Source organism: Morchella importuna, assembly GCF_003444635.1.
Source record: "Morchella importuna strain M04M26 chromosome Unknown Morimp01GS004, whole genome shotgun sequence".
NCBI lineage: Eukaryota > Fungi > Ascomycota > Pezizomycetes > Pezizales > Morchellaceae > Morchella > Morchella importuna.
This window is the reverse complement of record NW_025763401.1, coordinates 533,318-551,879: the sequence shown is the minus strand read 5'-3', so window position 1 is coordinate 551,879 and position 18,562 is coordinate 533,318. Positions and strand designations below refer to the sequence as shown.

Here is an 18,562-nt window from a genome sequence, read left to right as displayed (position 1 = left end):
CTGCCCAGTACTACTGCTGCACAACCACATATCTACTGCCGCGTCTCAGACTTATTGAGGCTGGTTGCTGCCCCTCCAAATTATTTTTCTTCATAAGTATCAGCAGCCCTCATCAATCAATCTAGAAGGAAAAAATCCAGAATAAATATATTCATCATCTGTCCCTTGGTTTTATCCATCTCAATTCCACCATACATCCCATCTCTCACTTGGGATTCTCATTGAGCACCCCTTCCCTTGCATTTTGCTCTCCTGGTGTGACCTCACCTCCCAAGACTGAACATCATTTCCCCCCAACTCATCCCAACCCAACAACAAGGTAAACTGTCAAGCAACAGCGTCAGTATCAGCGTCAGCGTTTAGTAAAAGCTCGTTCGGTCACTCCTCCAACCCCATCCCCCCCACCCGATAAACGCACCGACGATTCGGCCAACCGCTATCCTGGCAGGCTTGAACGAACGCCCATTGATTCATTCTCACTTTTCTTCCCCCGTCCACCACGCTTCAAACAAAATGGCCTCTACTCCCTCAGACGAGCCAGATTCACCTACATCCCCTGATCCATTCACTGATTCTTCACCATTCTCGATGCAACCTCCAACTTCCGCTCCCCACCCCTCCCAGCGGACAATACCCTCTCTTCGCTCGTTATCCGACCAAAGTATGACCGGCGAACGCCCAAACCCTCTTGGACCTACCAACGCTGCTAGAAGACCCCCGGCCAATACGCCGTTTGCAATGTCGTCCTTTGCCAGTGGGGTAGTCTCCCAGCAGATATTCAGGCAAGGCTACAAGCGTTTCAGACATCACGGAGAATGCCAAACCAAATGAATGGGGGAGCAGGAAGCCCGGCAGCTGGTCCTGTCATGAGTCCTGTTATGAGCCCCACTGGCGGGTTTAGCGCGAACCATATGACGTCTGGAAATCCTATGATGTCTGGAAATCCTATGATGTCTGGCTCACCAATGATGCCACGAATGGCTCGACCGACTCAACCATCTAATTGGAATTCCGCACCCGCTGTTACTAGTGCAAAGCCCTCATTAATGGAACGGAGGAAGAAAGCTTTTACCGGCACACTTTCTGGGGCAGGAGCTACTCCAGGTTCTAGCGGTCCTGTAGGCGATGCACCCGCTGCCACTAATGGTGCGAACGGTAGCAGACCTACAGGAGATGGGAAAGGATCACTGTTTGATAAGTATTCTGAATATGTGGATGCGAAAACAGGAAGCTTGAAATTTGCAGGAAAGGCAGTTCTACACAGCAAAGGGGTTGATTTTTCATCGGGAAGTAGTTTCAGCATCTCGTTGGATGAAGTAGACACTCTCGAAGAATTAGGCAAAGGAAACTATGGTACTGTCTATAAGGTAGTACACAGGCGACCAAGAGGAGCGATGAACGGAGAGGTGGTGCTGCCTGGAAAGCTCAATTCACCAGTATCAGTCTCCGGTTCACCCCCAACCTCCAACGGCGAATTCAAATCGCCAACTATTGCTTCACGGGAAGGTGCGGGCACCACGAATGTAGAGATGGCTATGAAAGAGATCAGGCTCGAGCTTGATGAGAATAAGTTTGCCCAGATAATAATGGAGCTTGATGTGCTGCATCGATGCGTATCACCTTTCATCATCGACTTTTACGGCGCATTCTTCCAAGAGGGTGCTGTATACATTTGTATGGAGTACATGGATGGCGGGTCTATTGATAAACTCTATCGAGACGGCGTTCCCGAGGGTGTACTACGGAAGATTACCTATGCTACGGTAATGGGACTCAAGACGTTGAAAGATGACCACAATATCATCCACCGAGACGTCAAGCCAACCAACATCCTAGTTAATTCAAGAGGAGAGATCAAACTTTGTGATTTCGGTGTCTCTGGTAACCTTGTTGCCAGCAAAGCCAAAACCAACATTGGGTGTCAGAGTTACATGGCACCTGAACGAATTGCTACCGGCGGTATCCAGGCTGCACTTGGAGGATCTACGCCGGGAACATACAGCGTGCAGAGTGATATCTGGAGTTTGGGTTTGAGTATTTTGGAGTGCGCCATGGGATGTTATCCATACCCTCCTGAAACATATAACAACATCTTCAGTCAACTTAGTGTAAGTTTTACCTCTTTCAACATGTGTTCGAAATTTCTCGTTTTTCCAATCGCCTAACATTGACACCTCTAGGCAATCGTCGATGGTGAGCCACCAGACCTTCCAGAAGAAGGATTTACCCCACAGGCCCGTGACTTTGTCCGAGGTTGCCTCAAAAAGATTCCCGGAATGCGCCCTGCATACGCAATGCTTCTTCGTCATCCTTGGCTGGCGGATCTTGGTCAGCCACCTACCATTTCCGAGGAAGAAGAGGATTCAGAACCAGCGCCCACTCCTGAGAAGGGGGACAAAGAGGTTCGCGACTGGGTCCTTGGAGCCATCGAGCGACGGAAGTCTAGAATCGCTTCTGGTGGGAAGGGACCCGAATCCGAAAAGCCGGCACTCCACGCTGCTCCATTGGACGCAGTTATCACGCCTGCGAAGGATGGAAAAACACCAGTGGACTCTGTTATTGAGTCTGTTGGAAAACTCGGGTTGGCTGTTTAGTGAGGAGATGATGATGTGTTGTTCAGTGTTTTATTTAACTTCTTTTTTGTTTCTTTAAAGAGGGCCGGGGTTGTTTTCTTTATTTGATCTTTTATTTTGGATCAATTGCATCTGCCGTTTGCTTTTGGTGTTTTGTTTGTCACTTTCTGCCATCGGACATACCGCTTTCTGGTTAAGGTTTTCATCTGGGGTTGGAGTAAAAATCCCTTTTTTTCTCTTTTCTTTTCACGATGTATGAATGATTCTCTTTTTCTTTTATCCAACTGTGTAACATTTCTTCCGGTTTTGATTCCTGCTTTATTTACGGGCAACAATTGTCAGGCGGATATCGTGTTCCAGGGGTGTTGAAATTTTTACTTTATTTTATTTACCTAGTCTCTCTCTCGAGTATCATTTCCTACCTACTTGCTAAATATTTCTTTTATCTTCTTTTTTGCTGTTTATGGGTTGCATAAGATGATGGATGTGGGCATGAAAAACTCATCTAGACAGTATCCTTGGCTTGGTCTTTCCTCTTCTCTCCTGTCATTTTTATGTGGTATTGTAAGACTTCTTGTTTGAGCTTGGGATTGTGCAGTTTTGTCTCTTTTATGGCGTACATTAGTATGGGGGGAGGGGGTACAGAGAGCAAATATACACATGGGAAGATATGAAGTTTCGAAAATGATTACGATCTGACAGTGACACTCTTTGGGCAAACTAAATATAGGGTATCCTTGTAACCTTGGTAGTAGAAAATAGAGGCACAGGGAACGTCATTTAATAGTACGATCAACAAGGCCTAAATAATTTAAATTTCTTAACTACATATAAACCGGATTTGGAGTATGTCTGCTTCACAGACCCTCACTCGACGGACTTAACACTGAACGCATGCACTCCTGTCGTTCCTGCATGGTTCCCGAGCGTCTGATAAAGAGTCTCGGGGTACCCTTTCGGGGGGCGTTCGGTCGGCCAATTACAGGCATAACTAACCGTTACTTGTGGACTAGCAAGGCATCTTCCCAACGTTACCCAGGCACCTTACTAAGTATCTCGGGGAGAGACATGAAATCTACTCCGAAACTTTAAACCTATAACTTTAGACGAAAGCCTACGGGGTGTAAAGCTGAAGGTTTTTAAAAAAGGTTTTGTTGTCGACACGTGTTGCTTCCTTGGTATTTATCGTGCCAGGGTAGGCCGTGCAGACAAAGGACTCGTAAGGGTCTCAATTGACTTACTTCTTGAACTAATAGCAGACCTAGCCTGGCATGTAACAAGGGAAAGCCAAAACGTCGTTGACGACTGGTCCCGATGAGAACACTGAATTATTGTTACTGCTATTCTGCTCTCAACACCTGGGAACAGAGTAAGGAGAGGGCGCCTAAATGTTTGTTCCACCTCCTCACAGATGGCCCTTTTCACCACTCAGTGTCTGATTTACTGCCCTTCGGAGGAGTACGTCACCTCTCGACACACCCTTCATAACCTGATGAATATTGGTCGGTGGCGAGTATATATGTAGGCATGATGAACCTTCATGTGCTTTGGGCACCGCTACAGTAGGTACTTTACCCTAGAGAACCACTATGAGTGACTTAACCGCAGTTTCATGATTTCCAAGCACAAGAAAACAAGCCACGATCGGTGAAAAGCCACATATGAATATTGCATGAGATGAGCAGCGGGTTTTGTGATCATGACGAATGCAGGCGTTGGCACTGCCACTGGCGGGCTGCTGCGGCCTCAATTTTGTGGGGAAGAGACCTTTGGTCGCGATGGCGGCGGCGATGGGTGCTGTTTTGTCAATATCGAAGTGATACCCGCAACGGAAGACGACCTATTTTTTCCCGAAACAAAACACTTGGCCAAGAACAAAATCCAACATAACCCAGTATTAGAGCTAACGGTAGCTTGCAGTTTCGCCGGAATTATAAAAGCATTTGTTGTTTTAGCGGATACACGACATTACTAAGTGATAGCAGCTACAGCAGTTCGTGCAGCATACAGTACTAAGGAAAAGATCGCGGTCTCGTGGTCTTTTTATGTGATGATCCTCCTCCCGCAACCGCAGCGGGAGGCGTCCTAAAACGTTCGCCGATGTTGGTTGCATGCACATTCCCGAAAATAAGTTAAAGCTCTCCTTCTGCAGTATGTAACGGTTGTATGTAGGTTCTTTTGCCTAATGCGTAGAGGTGGATGCTGGTGCGAGATGGAGATCTGAAACCATATTTGAAGGCTTTATTAGAGACATAGTTTTACTTAACCATATTTTGCACAAAAAGCATCACACATGTAGCAGTAGACGACCTCCCTAGCCATTCGGACACCCCCCTCACTCGGACAGTTAACGTACTCGTTTACCACGAAAAGAACCAGCTTCTCAGGGCAAGGATTATTTGTATGGAGTGGCGGCGATCTCTCATACTGGAATTTTCTGGTTCTTTTCGTGGAAAAGAAAAGATCAACGCTTTAAGTGGCTTCAGTACCTCTTTTCAACCAATCATGATTGACTGTCCGAGTGAGGGGGGTATCCGAGTGGCTAGGGAGGCTGTCTACTCTACTCGCGTGTAACGTTTTCGACCCAGTACTGTGTCAGACCTAGATGGCAACGGCACCAAAACCAGACACAAAGCCCCAAAAAAGAAAGAAGACCCCATAACACCATAATAGAGGATAATCCATCCTAATCCGCGTGCTTTTAAATGGAATTCATTTGTTAAAAATCTGGCAGCAAATATCTCAAGAGATGGTGGAGGTAGCTTTGGCAACAGAAATCCCCATACAAATTTGTATGGGATTGACACTCTTCTAGGTCTGACACGGTACCCGGTCTAAAACGTTAGGGGAAAGAACCAGAAAATGCAAATGCGTATTTTGTATGGCAGATCAGCGCCACTCCATACAAATAATCCCTGTTTCGTCACTTGCATTTTCTGTTCTTTATGCTGTACGCGAGTACAAGGCTCTGGCATTAAGTGAGCGAACTAAATGGGGTGTTGGCCGGTAAGGATCCGTTCACTCACTTAATGCCAGAGCCTTGTACATGTGTAGTTCAATATAGGTAGGTAATGTATGTGCATGCCTTAGGCCGATGCCTCTGATCGAGACCATGGGATATTGATTATCTACTCCATATAGTACTCGAGGCAAAGGGGATTTGACATTGTCATCCTCCTGGAATTCCCAAAGATACAGCTTGCGGTAAGATTATTGTAGAAATATGGGAGGAGTCCTATTGGCTTGCCCAGCCACAGAAACCCTGTTTTTAGACCCCTGTTTCTACAATAATTTTACCTCTCGCTGTAAAACAGCAGGCTGCGAACTTGCTGGGGTTTCAAAGAGTTCTAGAATTTCTACTCCACAGAAGAGAGCATCTCAATGTTCCACAACGTCACCGCAGGGGGCTAATGGATCAGGCTAACCATGTACCTAGCCCCCTATCCATCAGCATTCATCACCAACCAGAGGGCCCTCTCGCAAAACGTGCCAGCAGTCCAAGCCCAACAGGGAGAAATCAGGTTCTCTGGGGCGTAGGGTTTGACGCGGCTCTGACGCCATTTCTTGGGTCGGATCTTCAATACGCTGAACGACCTTCAGAGAACGTCGGGTTTCGCTGTGATGTGGCAGCAGAAGAAAACACAACTTTATTAGATCATCGAGGATTCCAGTATGAAAGCAAACAGGGATTTATGAATAGTGTTGAGGTTCCAGATTTAAACGGATGACGGACTAAGCTAGACCGCCCGCTGCTTGATGATAACGTTATTAACCCCCGGGGCATCAGGTTTAGGTTTTGAGATTTTGAAGGAAAGTTTATCATCATACCATAGTTGGTAGAATGCACTCTACACTTTTCCGACTTGCAGGTATTAACCTGAGTAGAATAATTTGAACGAGTAGGTACAGTGTCCATGTACTTACATACCTGCCTCAAAGCTGTTTTACGCCGTAAATTGTAAGCTCACGGTAACCACTGCCGCCGTAGCGTTATCTCTGGCACAGACGTTGTACCCTTATCTCTCGATCAGTAGCTAGTGCTGTTGCCTGCGCGGCCAGGTTCTCTTCTGGAAACTTACGGAAGTAGAAGTAGAACTAACGGGCTCCTACAGCCCTCGTTGACAGCCACCGCCGGTAAGGACGAGACAGCCAAGAGAGCTCCTACATACATGTAATTGCTTGGATTGCTTGGATCCTGGTCTTCCGAGAAACTACAATAAGCTCGACCTGTCCACCGGTCTTTGATTTTGCATTTTTCCATAACATTACATACACACTCTCATTGAATTCGCGTCCCCCCCTCCGCTAGAATCATCCACTCACCTGTGACCGGAGACACTCTTACTACTACGTTACGTTAGTCAAATTAACACCACCACCACTTCATGGGTTTCTTTACCGCCCCAACATCGTTTAGAAACAATGTCCTCTCCGCGGCAACACCATTGTTCTCCATACAACCCCAATATCAAATGTCTCTCGCCATGATACCTTCAAACGAAACCCTCGCTGCTTTCGAGGGAGCTATGTTCAACGCAAAACCCCATGCTAATCATCCAGCTCTGGGAAACCTAATTCTCCTCGTTTTCGAGGCTGTGATGGAGGTCGTTTGCGTATCGCTGCCGGGCTACATTATCGCTAGAGGTGGTATGTTCGATGCAGATATGCAAAAGTTTGTTGCGAACTTGAATGTTTCGTTGTTTACACCCTGTCTGAGTACGTACATACTTTTCTCCCCTGAGATCTCCTGAGATGATCGCTGTTTTCGGCGCCTCAATACTGCTCGCTTGAGACTCTTAAAATTTAAAGTCACTGCTAATGCAATGCATGCGCGCCACAGTTTTTACAAAACTGGCAAGTCAGCTTACTTTGGCGAAGATCGTCGAGCTGGCTGTAATACCGGTGATCTTTGTTGTCATGACGTTGGTTTCATATTTGTGCGCCTTGATGGTTTGCAAAATATGCGGGTTCAACAAGAGAGCGAGAAACTTCGTCATTGCTATGGTAAGAGTTTTATAGTTTCTACTAGGGAATTTGACTGATGTTCCGCTTAGGGTGTTTTCGGAAATTCAAACTCTCTCCCAATTTCGCTGGTTATCTCGCTTTCAATGACAATATCTGGACTCCACTGGGACAAGCTTCCGAACGATAACGACGAAGAAGTCGCTGCTCGTGGTATCCTCTATCTTTTAATCTTTCAACAGCTTGGACAGCTTGTCCGTTGGTCTTGGGGCTACCATGTTCTGCTTGCCCCTCCACCTAAGGTAACCCAACCGGAGAACGGAAATACAGATATCCGAGTTTATCGCGATGATCCAAGCGATACTGAGAGCGACCTTGAATCCCAAGGCGTCAGAGTTGACCCTTTCATGTCACCACAATTCCAGAACAGCTATGTAGGACTTCACAAACAACTTAACGAACCAGTTGACAACCAAGGCGACCTACTATTCCCGGAATCCCGCCATCATTCCAGAAAGACCACAGCCGGTACCAGTGACTCTGCTTTTGGATCAAATGGTGGACCTTCAGGCAACCAAACACCGAAATCTCTCAAGACTGGTGCCAGCAGTTTAACTGTATCAGCACAATCTAGTCGCCCCTCGACCCCTCCTAGTGATGGAATCCTACCGACCCCGACTCAAGGCAATTTTGGCAACCGCGATCTTACCCGATTCCCAAGGGTTCATAATTCTGTACCTGCCCAGCCTCGTTGGTTGGAACAGAAGGCCCCATTTGTGTCTCGCGTCTTCAAATCTATTGGGAATGGAGTTGTACGCTTTTGTTTGGGACTTCAAGATTTTATGAACCCTCCGCTTTATGCCATGTTAGCGGCGGTAATTGTTGCCTCGATCCCTTCTTTGCAAAAACTTTTCTTCACTCAGGGCACCTTCCTCCAGAATTCGGTGACACGCGCAGTCAGTCAGTGTGGCAATGTCGCCGTTCCTCTGATCTTGGTCGTTCTCGGCGCCAATCTGGCAAGAAACACTCACCCCAAGACCAATGCTTCGACCGAGCGTCATGAGACAAAGCTCCTCTTTGCAGCCCTCATCTCCCGCATGGTGCTTCCGTTCGTTTTCATTGCTCCCATGCTCGCGATTGCCGCCAAATACCTCAATATTTCAATTCTTGATGACCCTATCTTTGTTATAGTCTGCTTCTTGTTGGCTGGTGCTCCGAGTGCCCTGCAGCTGGCTCAAATTTGCCAGTTGAATGGTGTCTATGAGTCTGTTATGGCGAAGATTTTATTCTGGAGTTACGTGGTTGTCATCTTACCTAGTACTTTGGTCCTGGTAATCACGGCTATTGAGGTTGTAGAATGGGCCATGTAAACGCCTGGGGGTTGCGTAATGGGCATTCACTGACTGAACCTTCTGCTCGAATTTCGTTTCTTCAAATTTCGGGTAATTAGTTTTCTCTGTAGTAAAAAGTATTTCTTACCCGAATTATTTAGCTTTACATATGTTTTAGTTTCGGGTCTCGGATTTTATTTTCGGTTTATTCAATAAGCTTTTTCTTTTCGAGGCTTTTGTAGGCGTGCGAAAAGTCGTTTCTTATGTCCAGGGGCTTGGGAATCTTTTTCTTTCCGAGTTGCATAGGTACAGATCTGGGCGCGGTGGCTTGATTTTTTCTTTTCTGAAGATTTATGAACGAAGGGTGGACAAGAAACGCTGAATGTATAATACGTAACGTAACGAAACAAGAGCGATAACAAAGCTGAAGTGCTCTTATCTCCGATGATGATAGCCAAGGATCAAAAATAATTAAATTGGACCATTTCTGGTAGGCTGCGCATGATAAGCGTTCTCAACCAGCCCACGACTCCAGATACCAGCAGACACTTCGCGTGGGAAGCGATGATAGAAGAAACACGAGATCAAGTTGAGATCGGTCGGTCAGTCCCGTGCGAGGTGAGGGAAGGGAATTCGGCTGTGTCGTAGTACCTGGTTAGTGCTTCTCGGGAAATCCAGGGTCTGGATCAAGGAAAGTCTGACTGGTTTGGCGCTATGTTTCGCCTGTCTAAAAGGACATTTTACTTTTTCAAAATTTTGTTTTTCTGGTTTTTATTGTTCATTGGTTTTGTTTCTGCCCCCCCCCCCCCTTTACCTACCAGAACAAGGCCTTCTTCACCTTTTGTTTTCTTCGGGGTATATACCGAAAACCCTTATTACTATCCACAGTCTTATCTTATTCTTATATCTTTACCCCTCCCTTTGCTAGGCCCTCTTCCGGGTCAAATATATACCGCGTTACCTACCTATTCATTCTGTGCAGCAAGTAGCAGTGGCACGTTCACCAATAAAGAAGCAAAACTATCTACCACTTATCGACATTTATACAGAGTACACAAGCCCACCTTATTTAGGCTGCATCGTAGAATTACCGCATCTCCCGCCTGAGCTATAAACCTTAAAGGACCCACACAATAATTGCGTCTCAGATGGCCACTCCGGCAGCTTCAACTGCTTCCGCACCCGCAGATGCTGCTACCAAGGGTGTGTTCCTGCTGATCCATTTTACAGTGCGTATTAACCTAATCTAACCTCTCTCTACGACAGATACTGTCCCGACAGCGCCAGAAGGGCAAATAATAGGTTCTACTGATAATACTGAGGTATCGCCAGAGCAAAAAAAGCCGGCTCGCCCTTCAACTATATTGCATAGAAAAGTCAGCAGCAAACGCCTCGTTGGGCGTTTGCCGATTTCACCATCTCCCGGGAGCTCTGCCTCTCAATCCCGTGTTTCTCTAGTAGCGAATCAATTACTGCAGGATAGTCTGCAGGAAGGAGCTCAGTCATCGCGAACAACAGAAAATGAAGACTCGCAAACAGATCAGCCCACCAATACACAAGGTGCTGCGGGGCGGCACCACCGTCTGTCCGCCGCAGGGGCAGCTTTTTCGGGGTTGATGGAACAGTTGAGAGACTGGGCCCACACTGAAAGAGCGAGACAGAAAACTCGTCGTGAGAAGAAAGCCGCCAAGATTATTGAACGCCGCACATCGCAGAAAGCAGGAAAAAGCTCCGATGCAGCTGGGGGGATAATGGGGAGCATGATGATACCATATCGCCTATTTCGAGTGGTGATGAAGCTGGTAAGACAGCTTTGGATGCGTTTGATGCGATTTTGGCTGCTGCTGAGGCTTCCAATTCGGGAAGACCAACTGTCCAGTTTAAACCGTCTAAACGGAAATCCAGCAAAGCTAGGTCTCTCAAGGGAGGGCATACTTCGGACACCGATTATGCTTCTGATGGTGAGCCGGTGGTTCCTGCATGTGAAGTGACCTTGCCATTGGTGGAGGAGTTGGGAATGGACGAGTTTAAAAACCAGGTTTTGAGAATGGCCCATACCCTTAGATGTAAGGGATGGAGGAGAGTTTCCCTGGACAGATATAAGGAAATAAGTGTAGAGAGGATCAGTGGGGCCTTGACTAATGCTGTAAGTTGCTTTCTTTTTACCTTTTGCTTTAGAGTCCGTGAAAGGAGTTGGTATAAGATTGTAGTGATTATGATTATGCGGCTGTTTCAAATATCTGTGTTTGAAAGTCTTGCTTTCCGCGGCCCGGTGTTCTGAGCTGGGTAATTACTTTAGTAATTAAAAACAAAGATCTGTAGAAATTAGTGAAATATGACGAAGGATTCCACAAATTGGTTTAGACGTATGCTAACATGATATGCCATTTTATCAGGTTTTCATGGTCTCTCCACCCAGCGAACTTCCGCCTATAGTGGCAGGTCAGGACCACCAGGGTAGTGTAGTCTCTTCTGCGTCGATGAAGTTGCCAGCGTATGACCATTGCTCCTGGTTTGGTCTTGGAAAATGTATAGTTAGAGTTCTAACCTTTTATAGAAAACTTTTACTCCGAATTTACGGCCCTCAAGCTTCGCATCTCATCGACCGTGATAGTGAACTCTCAATTCTTCGTCGCCTAGCCCGCAAACGCATTGGCCCACGCCTCTTTGGAACTTTTGAAAATGGTCGATTTGAAGAGTTCTTTCCATCACGCACACTCACTCGGGAAGATATAAGGAATCCAGAAACTTCCAGACATATTGCAAAGAGGTTGAAGGAGCTACACGAAGGAATTGAATTGGAAGCAAAAGAAATAGAGAGAGGCCCTATTGTTTGGTCTAACTGGGACAAATGGATTCCAAGAGTCAGAGGAATCATGACAAAAATTGAGGCCAGTGACAGGAAAGGGGGGCCGATCGCTGGAACTGAGTGGGAGAAGTTCGAAACCGTTGTCCTGAAGTATCGTCAATGGCTCGAAGAACGTTATGGAGGGCCGGAGGGTGTAAAGCGACAGTTGGTCTTTGCGCATAATGATGTGGGTTAAGCCGAAATTTCATGAGTATTGGTAGTAGTTTCTAACCTCGGAGGATAGACACAATATGGTAACATCCTGAGGTTGCAAGCGGGTGGGAAGAGTCCTCTTCTTCTTCCTATGAATGAGCATAAGCAATTGGTTGTCATTGACTTTGAGTATGCCAATGCTAATCCCCCAGGATTTGAATTTGCAAACCATTTCGTAAGTACTAAATCTACCCCATTAAGACCTTTTGTATTGTATAGGTCTGTATTAACCGTCTTCTGAAGTGCGAGTGGATGTCAAACTATCACGGCCCCGACCCACCTCACGTGATAAAGGAAAATGATTACCCCAACCTTGAGCAACAGCGCAACTTCATCCGTGCTTATGTCGAACATCATCTTATGGGGGCGTATAGCACTAAAACACCGCCTGCTAGTAATCCAGACCTCGTAAATTTGGATGTGCGGGGTGTTCCCTCGTTTAACTTGGATGCTCGTACTCCCGCGATGCCGTACAAAGAGGAAGAAGTAGCTCGCCAGCGCGTAGTAGAGAAGGAGGTCGATAGACTTGTTGAGGAGACTTTAGTTTGGCGTTCTGCCGCTCATGCAATGTGGTGTGCCTGGGGTATTATACAAGCCAAACTAAACCCCACAGGGGCCGAGCAAGAACATCTCAAGAAGAACAATCCCGATTACAAGGAGAGTACACTTTCTGAAGAAGCGAAGAACGCAGCCAAAGATATGGAAGATAGGAGAAGTGAAGATGAAGACGAGTTCGATTATCTTTACTATTCCCAGCAAAGAGCTCTACTATTCTGGGGGGACATGCTGAAACTTGGCATCGTCAAGCCTGAAGAGGTGGATGGGTTTGTCCTCAATAACTTGAAAAAAGTTGAGTATTGAGTTTTGGCCGCCGTAGTCAGTTAAGGATTCTCTCGGTATTCTTTGGTCGGGTTCCTATGGCAGTTGGTGTACGGGTTTAACTTTCTCAATTCGTCTTGCTGTACTAGTAAATGATTAAATACATGGGCAGTTTTCATAACACCCTTATTAAAGTATTGGAAGGAATTTATGCCAATCGCATAGATATTTTAGAATTGCGAGTCTTCGTTACAGGGTCTACCCCATGCACTGTAGCCTGGCTGTGCGTCATAGGTTCTGCGTAAACCATACATTTAGGTGTACAATTACGTTACGGGGAAACGTTATGCTTGTCGAATTTTGGTTGCTTTTGGACTGTTTCCAAGACTCAATAAATAGCCTGCAGCCCGCCAGAAGCCTTGAAATATGAACCACATCGACCAAAACTACGAATCATACCCAATTACCTTCAAGGCCTCTTTTCTACTGCTGAAGCCTGAAGCAATAGCACCCAAACCTTGGGTTACCCGGTATTAACGCTAGCCCTTTCAAGTAGCTTACCCCACCCTACCTCTCCCCGGTGGGCTTTAAGAGAAGAAATCGCTGCCGAGTTTGCCGAGATAACGGACTGCACATTTTCTTATTACTCTCTAATCCTTACCCCTAATGCGACCCCTAGAACGATACTGGATGTGCTATCTAAACCTTCGGACCATCATTCCAGCAAAATTCCATTTCAAAAGGATGTCTCAACTCGTTTGCATAAGAGTTGGGTGTTTCGATTCCCTAATGGCGGTGAGGGCGGTGGTGATAACAACTAAGCCGTTGCGTTGATACCAGCTTCGAAGGAGAGTTTAGAAACTAAAAACCACAAAAAGATAGTTGTATCCAGCTGTATAATCAAATGGAGTCTCACGATCTATTTCAACTGGCAAGGAGAGCATTTATAAAGCCTAACAGACCGATAAAAGTTCTGTGAATCATCACCATTTGATGAAATCAAATATTCTATTTTATTCTTTTCAATGTGAGATAATTAAGTACTTCAGTTGCTGAAGTATGTTAGAAAGTTTATTTTTAGTAAGTAGAGTTGTAATGAAGTTCGAAGGCGTCCTCCTTAAGATTATCATCAGCAAAGGAATGGCTACCTTATCTTTATATCATGTACTTGATTATTTTAGCGCTATCCTCCGAGGTTATGAAAAGTGAGAAGAGTAAATGAGAAACATATTACCGCGTGTGAATCGAGAAGAATTCATATACTCTCGAGATCTCTTCCTTCTTGAACTCATCTTTATCATCTTTATCTTCTTGAATAGATGTTTCTGATTGTTCGAAGCGGACAAGAAACAGAAAATTGACCAGTATCGCAGTTTATCGATCAAAATCGTATTGTATTATCAGCTATCGTTAAAATTTATATACTACTGGGCTTAAATAATATGTAATTCATCTTGCGTATAAATGAATGTATTGCGAACCATTGTTGCCTAGGAACTAGAACCAGCCCTGAGCTCCATGAAATGCCAGACGACAATTTGCCACTTTAAAGAGTCAACCTATTGAAATATTGTGGCGATTATCGTAGGGGTAAAAGCTGGCTTATTGTTGTAATTACTAATGTGGTACTAAAACATGTCCATTTGGTCATTCCCCGTGGTGATAATCTGTGAAGTTAACCGGGTAAAGATTCCTTGGCGTTCTCAGAACTACCCATTATATGCGGAGTCAAGGTGCTTGGAGCAACGCGAGCACCAGGGTGTCCCGCGCAAGATCTCATCCTCCTCTGCCATCATCATCCACCATCCCCATTTCCATCAACCCCACCTCCTCCCATCATCGACTCCCCTTCAAGATCATCCCAATATCTATCAACAGTATTATATCTTTTGAACAGTCTCCGGAACCCTTTTGGAAAGCTATAAATCGGAATCAAAGAAACACCTTAAGTATGCCGGGCTTAAGTTCCGCCGCCGGTCTCATCGGTCTTTTGGATGAACCAGATCAACAGCTTAGGTGTTACGCTTTGCAGAAGCTGGACGAGCTGGTGAATCAATTCTGGCCAGAAATTGCAGATAGTGTTTCGAAAATGTTTGTTGAAACCTCATCGGCGTCTGCACATGTGCTTGCCTCGGGAGCAGATGGTTTCATCAGATAAACTTAATACCACGATAGAACCATCAATAGCTAATTATGATGAGGTATATAGTGAGGTCTTGTACGAAGATGAGCAGTTTTCGGAACGCCAACTCGCCGCTCTTGTAGCTTCCAAGGTCTATTATCACCTCGGCGAGTATGACGAATCTATGATCTTCGCACTCGGAGCTGGAGAGCTGTTTGACATCACCGCTAAAAGTGAATACGTTGAGACAATAATCTGTAGCTATACCCTTATGCTCGGCAGTCTACAAGCCAATCTCTTGAATAATAGTCGCTGACGAAAGGGCCCAGCAAAATGCATTGACAAGTACATTTTGATCAACTCCCACAACGACTCCATTCTTTCATCTCCTCCTACTTTGCTATCATCTTTGGTCGACGATGCTTCCTTTCCTACAACCAATCCAGCTAAGAAGGAAACTCTTGAAACAGTTGACCCAAGGCTGCAAGACATTGTAGAACGAATGTTTCGAAAATGCTATGAGACAGAAGATTACAAACCAGCAATAGGGATTGCTATTGAGGCTAGGCGACTAGATGTTGTGGAAGAGGGCATCAAATTAGCAAGTCAACGGAGCAGAGAAAGGAAGGGTAAAGTTAAGGAAGTAGAAGATGAGAAGGATGGTGGCGTGGAATTAATGGATTACGTACTAGACATAACTATGGGAGTCGTTCAGGAAATTGGATTAAGAGAAAAGGTTTGTTTCCCAGTACACCCAAGTTCTACAGATCATTTTTCGCTCTGAGTTTTTATGACGAAGCTAATTCTTTCCTGTATTTTCAAAGCTTCTTCGCCTCTTGGTCAATCTATTTCTCGCCCAAGCTTCACCCGACTATTTCTCGATTAGCAAGTGTGTAATTCATCTTAACGACACATCTCTTGCCGCAAAAATTCTCCAAGAGCTTGTTCAAAAAGAGGACTCAAAATCTCTCTTAGTAGCCTACCAAATCTCCTTCGACTTGGATTCTTCTGCTGCCCAAGAGTTCCTTCAAAAGGTTGCGAGCGAACTCCCTGGATCTGATGTAGATGAGTCTGATGCATTGAGTACTGCTGCAACAGCCGGCGGCGACACAATGATAACAGATTCTACGGAGGACGACGAAAACACAAGATTGCTTGGGGGTAGTGGAAGTTCAACTACCTCTATATCTAAGATAGATAAATACTATCGTTCAATTCGCCAAATCCTCCGTGGAACAAAGAGTATTGAGCTTTCTTTGGAGTTCTTGTACCGAAACAACCACACGGATATGACAATTCTCAACAAAATTAAAGACTCGCTTGAAGCCCGGAACTCAATTTTCCATACTGCCGTGACCTTTTCGAATGCGTTCATGAATGCTGGAACGACAAGTGATGGGTTTTTCAGAGCAAACCTAGAGTGGCTGAGCAAAGCGGTCAACTGGTCTAAGTTTACTGCGACTGCTGCTTTAGGAGTTATCCATCGTGGAAACCTCAGTCAGGGAATGAAGCTGCTCGAACCATATCTTCCACAAGAAGGTGTCGCAACCGGATCTCCATACTCCCAGGGCGGTAGTCTGTACGGTTTAGGCTTGATCTACGCCAACCATGGAACGGATGTGCTTGAGTTCTTAAGAAAACAGTTTAAGAATGCCGGAGACGAGATGGTACAGCATGGTGGCGCTTTGGGGCTCGGTGTTGCTGGAATGGCTACAGGGAATCTTCACATTTACGAAGAACTTAAGTCAGTTTTGTATAGTGATTCTGCGATAGCCGGAGAGGCAGTCGGGTTGGCCATGGGTTTGGTTATGCTGGGGACGGGAAATGCAACGGCGCTTGAGGATATGATTCAATATTCACACGAAACACAGCACGAGAAGATTATCCGAGGAATTGCAATCGGGATGGCCTTAATAATGTTTGGAAAACAGGAAGCCGCCGATGATCTGATTAATACATTACTTGATGACCCTGATGCAACATTGCGTTATGGGGGTATTATGACTATTGCACTGGCCTATTGCGGTACCGGAAGCAACAAGGCAATTCGACAACTCTTACACGTGGCTGTAAGCGACGTTAACGATGACGTTCGGAGAGTTTCGGTTATGAGTCTTGGGTTTATACTCTTTCGGAAACCAAGTGCTGTGCCAAGAATTGTTGAACTGTTGAGTGAAAGTTACAATCCGCACGTTAGATACGGTGCATCGCTCGCCTTGGGAATTTCATGTGCTGGCACCGGTCTTGACGAAGCCATTGATCTCCTAGAGCCAATGATCAAGGACCCCACCGATTTTGTACGACAGGGTGCGCTAATTTCAATGGCCATGATCCTTGTTCAGCAGAATGATCAAATGAACCCGAAAGTCGCTTCTCTACGGAAAACATTCGAAAGCATGGTTGCGGAGAAACATGAAGATGCTATGGCCAAGTTTGGAGCTGCTCTTGCGTTAGGTATCATCGATGCTGGTGGTCGTAATGTTACTATTGGACTTCAAACGCAGACCGGAAGTTTAAACCTCCCAGCTATCGTGGGAATGGCAGTGTTCACACAATACTGGTACTGGTTCCCATTGACACATTTCCTCAGCTTGAGCTTTGTTCCAACTGGGTTGATCGGTTTGGATGAAGAATTAAATGTGAGTAATCGTTCTTTTTTCTAGTTAACTTCTTTTGCTCACGGGTTCCAGATTCCCGATTTCAAGTTTTATTGTAACACAAAGCCTTCCCTTTTCGACTACCCTCCAAAGATTGAAGAGTCCGCGGAAAAAGTTCCCGAGAAGATTGCTACAGCCGTTCTATCCACAACAGTGAAGGCACGCCAACGGGCTAAACGTTCTGAAAAGGAAAAGGCTGCTAAAGCTGCTGCTAGAGGTGAAGACATGATGGAAACCGAACCTACAGTTTCGACACCTGTCACACCAGGACCATCTGCTGTAGAAGGGGATGACAAGATGGAGATCGAGGATGATGGCGCTGATAAAAAGGAAGACGGAGAGAAGAAAGATGGCGAAGTCGAGAAAAAGAAAAGGGCGGAGAAAGAGAAAGTCGGTTACGAGGTTGTAAACATGGCTAGGGTATTACCAGAACAGTTGAAGTACATCAGTTTCCCAAATGAGGGCAGGTATGAGCCAGTTAAAAAGGTATACTCACTCTTTCTCATTGAATCTCCTAATCTATTTACTAATTTATTTTTAGCCTACTGGTGGAGTATTATTGCTGCTGGATCGTACACCCGATGAGCCTGTTCAGCCTCTAGAATTGAAGGTTCGGAAAGCACCTGTTACTTCTGGCCCTGGTCACTCTGTTGGTGGATCTGCAAACCAAGATAATACTGGGGGGGCGGCCGCTGCTGTGAATATTCTCAATGCCGAGGATGATGAAGGTGACGATGACGCACCAGTGCCAGAGGAGTTTGAATATCACACGGACAGCGAAGAGTCATAGATGGTTCCTTTGTGTGAAATGGATTTGGCGGAGACCAGTGTATCTAGCATAAACTTTGACGTTTCGTGTTCTTGTTCAAGTATTGTTATTTCATTCATGCGGGCCAATTTATTCGTGTCGCAGCAACTAGAGGTTTATTCAATCCTTTAACTATAGTCGATTTAGAGGCTTTTGATTTAGGTGGTATAGAGGCTCAAGGCAAATAACATGGCCTCCCGGTTTACCTTTCTGCGCAGACCCACAGTCA

At 45.6% G+C, this 18,562-nt stretch overlaps 5 protein-coding genes across 5 annotated transcripts; all 5 read left to right on the top strand.

Moving 5' to 3' along the window:
* Window positions 1-827: 827 nt before the first annotated feature.
* On the top strand, window positions 828-2,594 carry LAJ45_02281 (uncharacterized protein; the record flags this gene model as incomplete). Its single annotated transcript, XM_046111872.1, has 2 exons — window positions 828-2,108; window positions 2,181-2,594. The coding sequence occupies 2 exons, from the start codon at window positions 828-830 to the stop codon at window positions 2,592-2,594; spliced, it is 1,695 nt and encodes a 564-aa protein (XP_045974772.1).
* Window positions 2,595-7,057: 4,463 nt separating this feature from the next.
* LAJ45_02280 (uncharacterized protein) lies at window positions 7,058-8,905 on the top strand (the record flags this gene model as incomplete). Its single annotated transcript, XM_046111871.1, has 3 exons — window positions 7,058-7,289; window positions 7,414-7,577; window positions 7,628-8,905. 3 exons carry the CDS (start codon window positions 7,058-7,060, stop codon window positions 8,903-8,905), a joined length of 1,674 nt encoding a protein of 557 aa, XP_045974771.1.
* Window positions 8,906-10,014: 1,109 nt separating this feature from the next.
* LAJ45_02279 (uncharacterized protein) lies at window positions 10,015-10,750 on the top strand (the record flags this gene model as incomplete). Its single annotated transcript, XM_046111870.1, has 3 exons — window positions 10,015-10,069; window positions 10,133-10,668; window positions 10,733-10,750. 3 exons carry the CDS (start codon window positions 10,015-10,017, stop codon window positions 10,748-10,750), a joined length of 609 nt encoding a protein of 202 aa, XP_045974770.1.
* Window positions 10,751-10,883: 133 nt separating this feature from the next.
* LAJ45_02278 (uncharacterized protein) lies at window positions 10,884-12,788 on the top strand (the record flags this gene model as incomplete). The annotated part of the gene is made up of 5 exons (XM_046111869.1): window positions 10,884-11,012; window positions 11,263-11,360; window positions 11,424-11,901; window positions 11,959-12,102; window positions 12,171-12,788. The coding sequence occupies 5 exons, from the start codon at window positions 10,884-10,886 to the stop codon at window positions 12,786-12,788; spliced, it is 1,467 nt and encodes a 488-aa protein (XP_045974769.1).
* A 1,909-nt stretch (window positions 12,789-14,697) lies between these two features.
* Window positions 14,698-18,315, top strand: LAJ45_02277 (uncharacterized protein; the record flags this gene model as incomplete). Its single annotated transcript, XM_046111868.1, has 6 exons — window positions 14,698-14,837; window positions 14,956-15,125; window positions 15,198-15,604; window positions 15,693-17,507; window positions 17,559-18,011; window positions 18,067-18,315. The coding sequence occupies 6 exons, from the start codon at window positions 14,698-14,700 to the stop codon at window positions 18,313-18,315; spliced, it is 3,234 nt and encodes a 1,077-aa protein (XP_045974768.1).
* Between the last annotated feature and the right edge of the window lie 247 nt (window positions 18,316-18,562).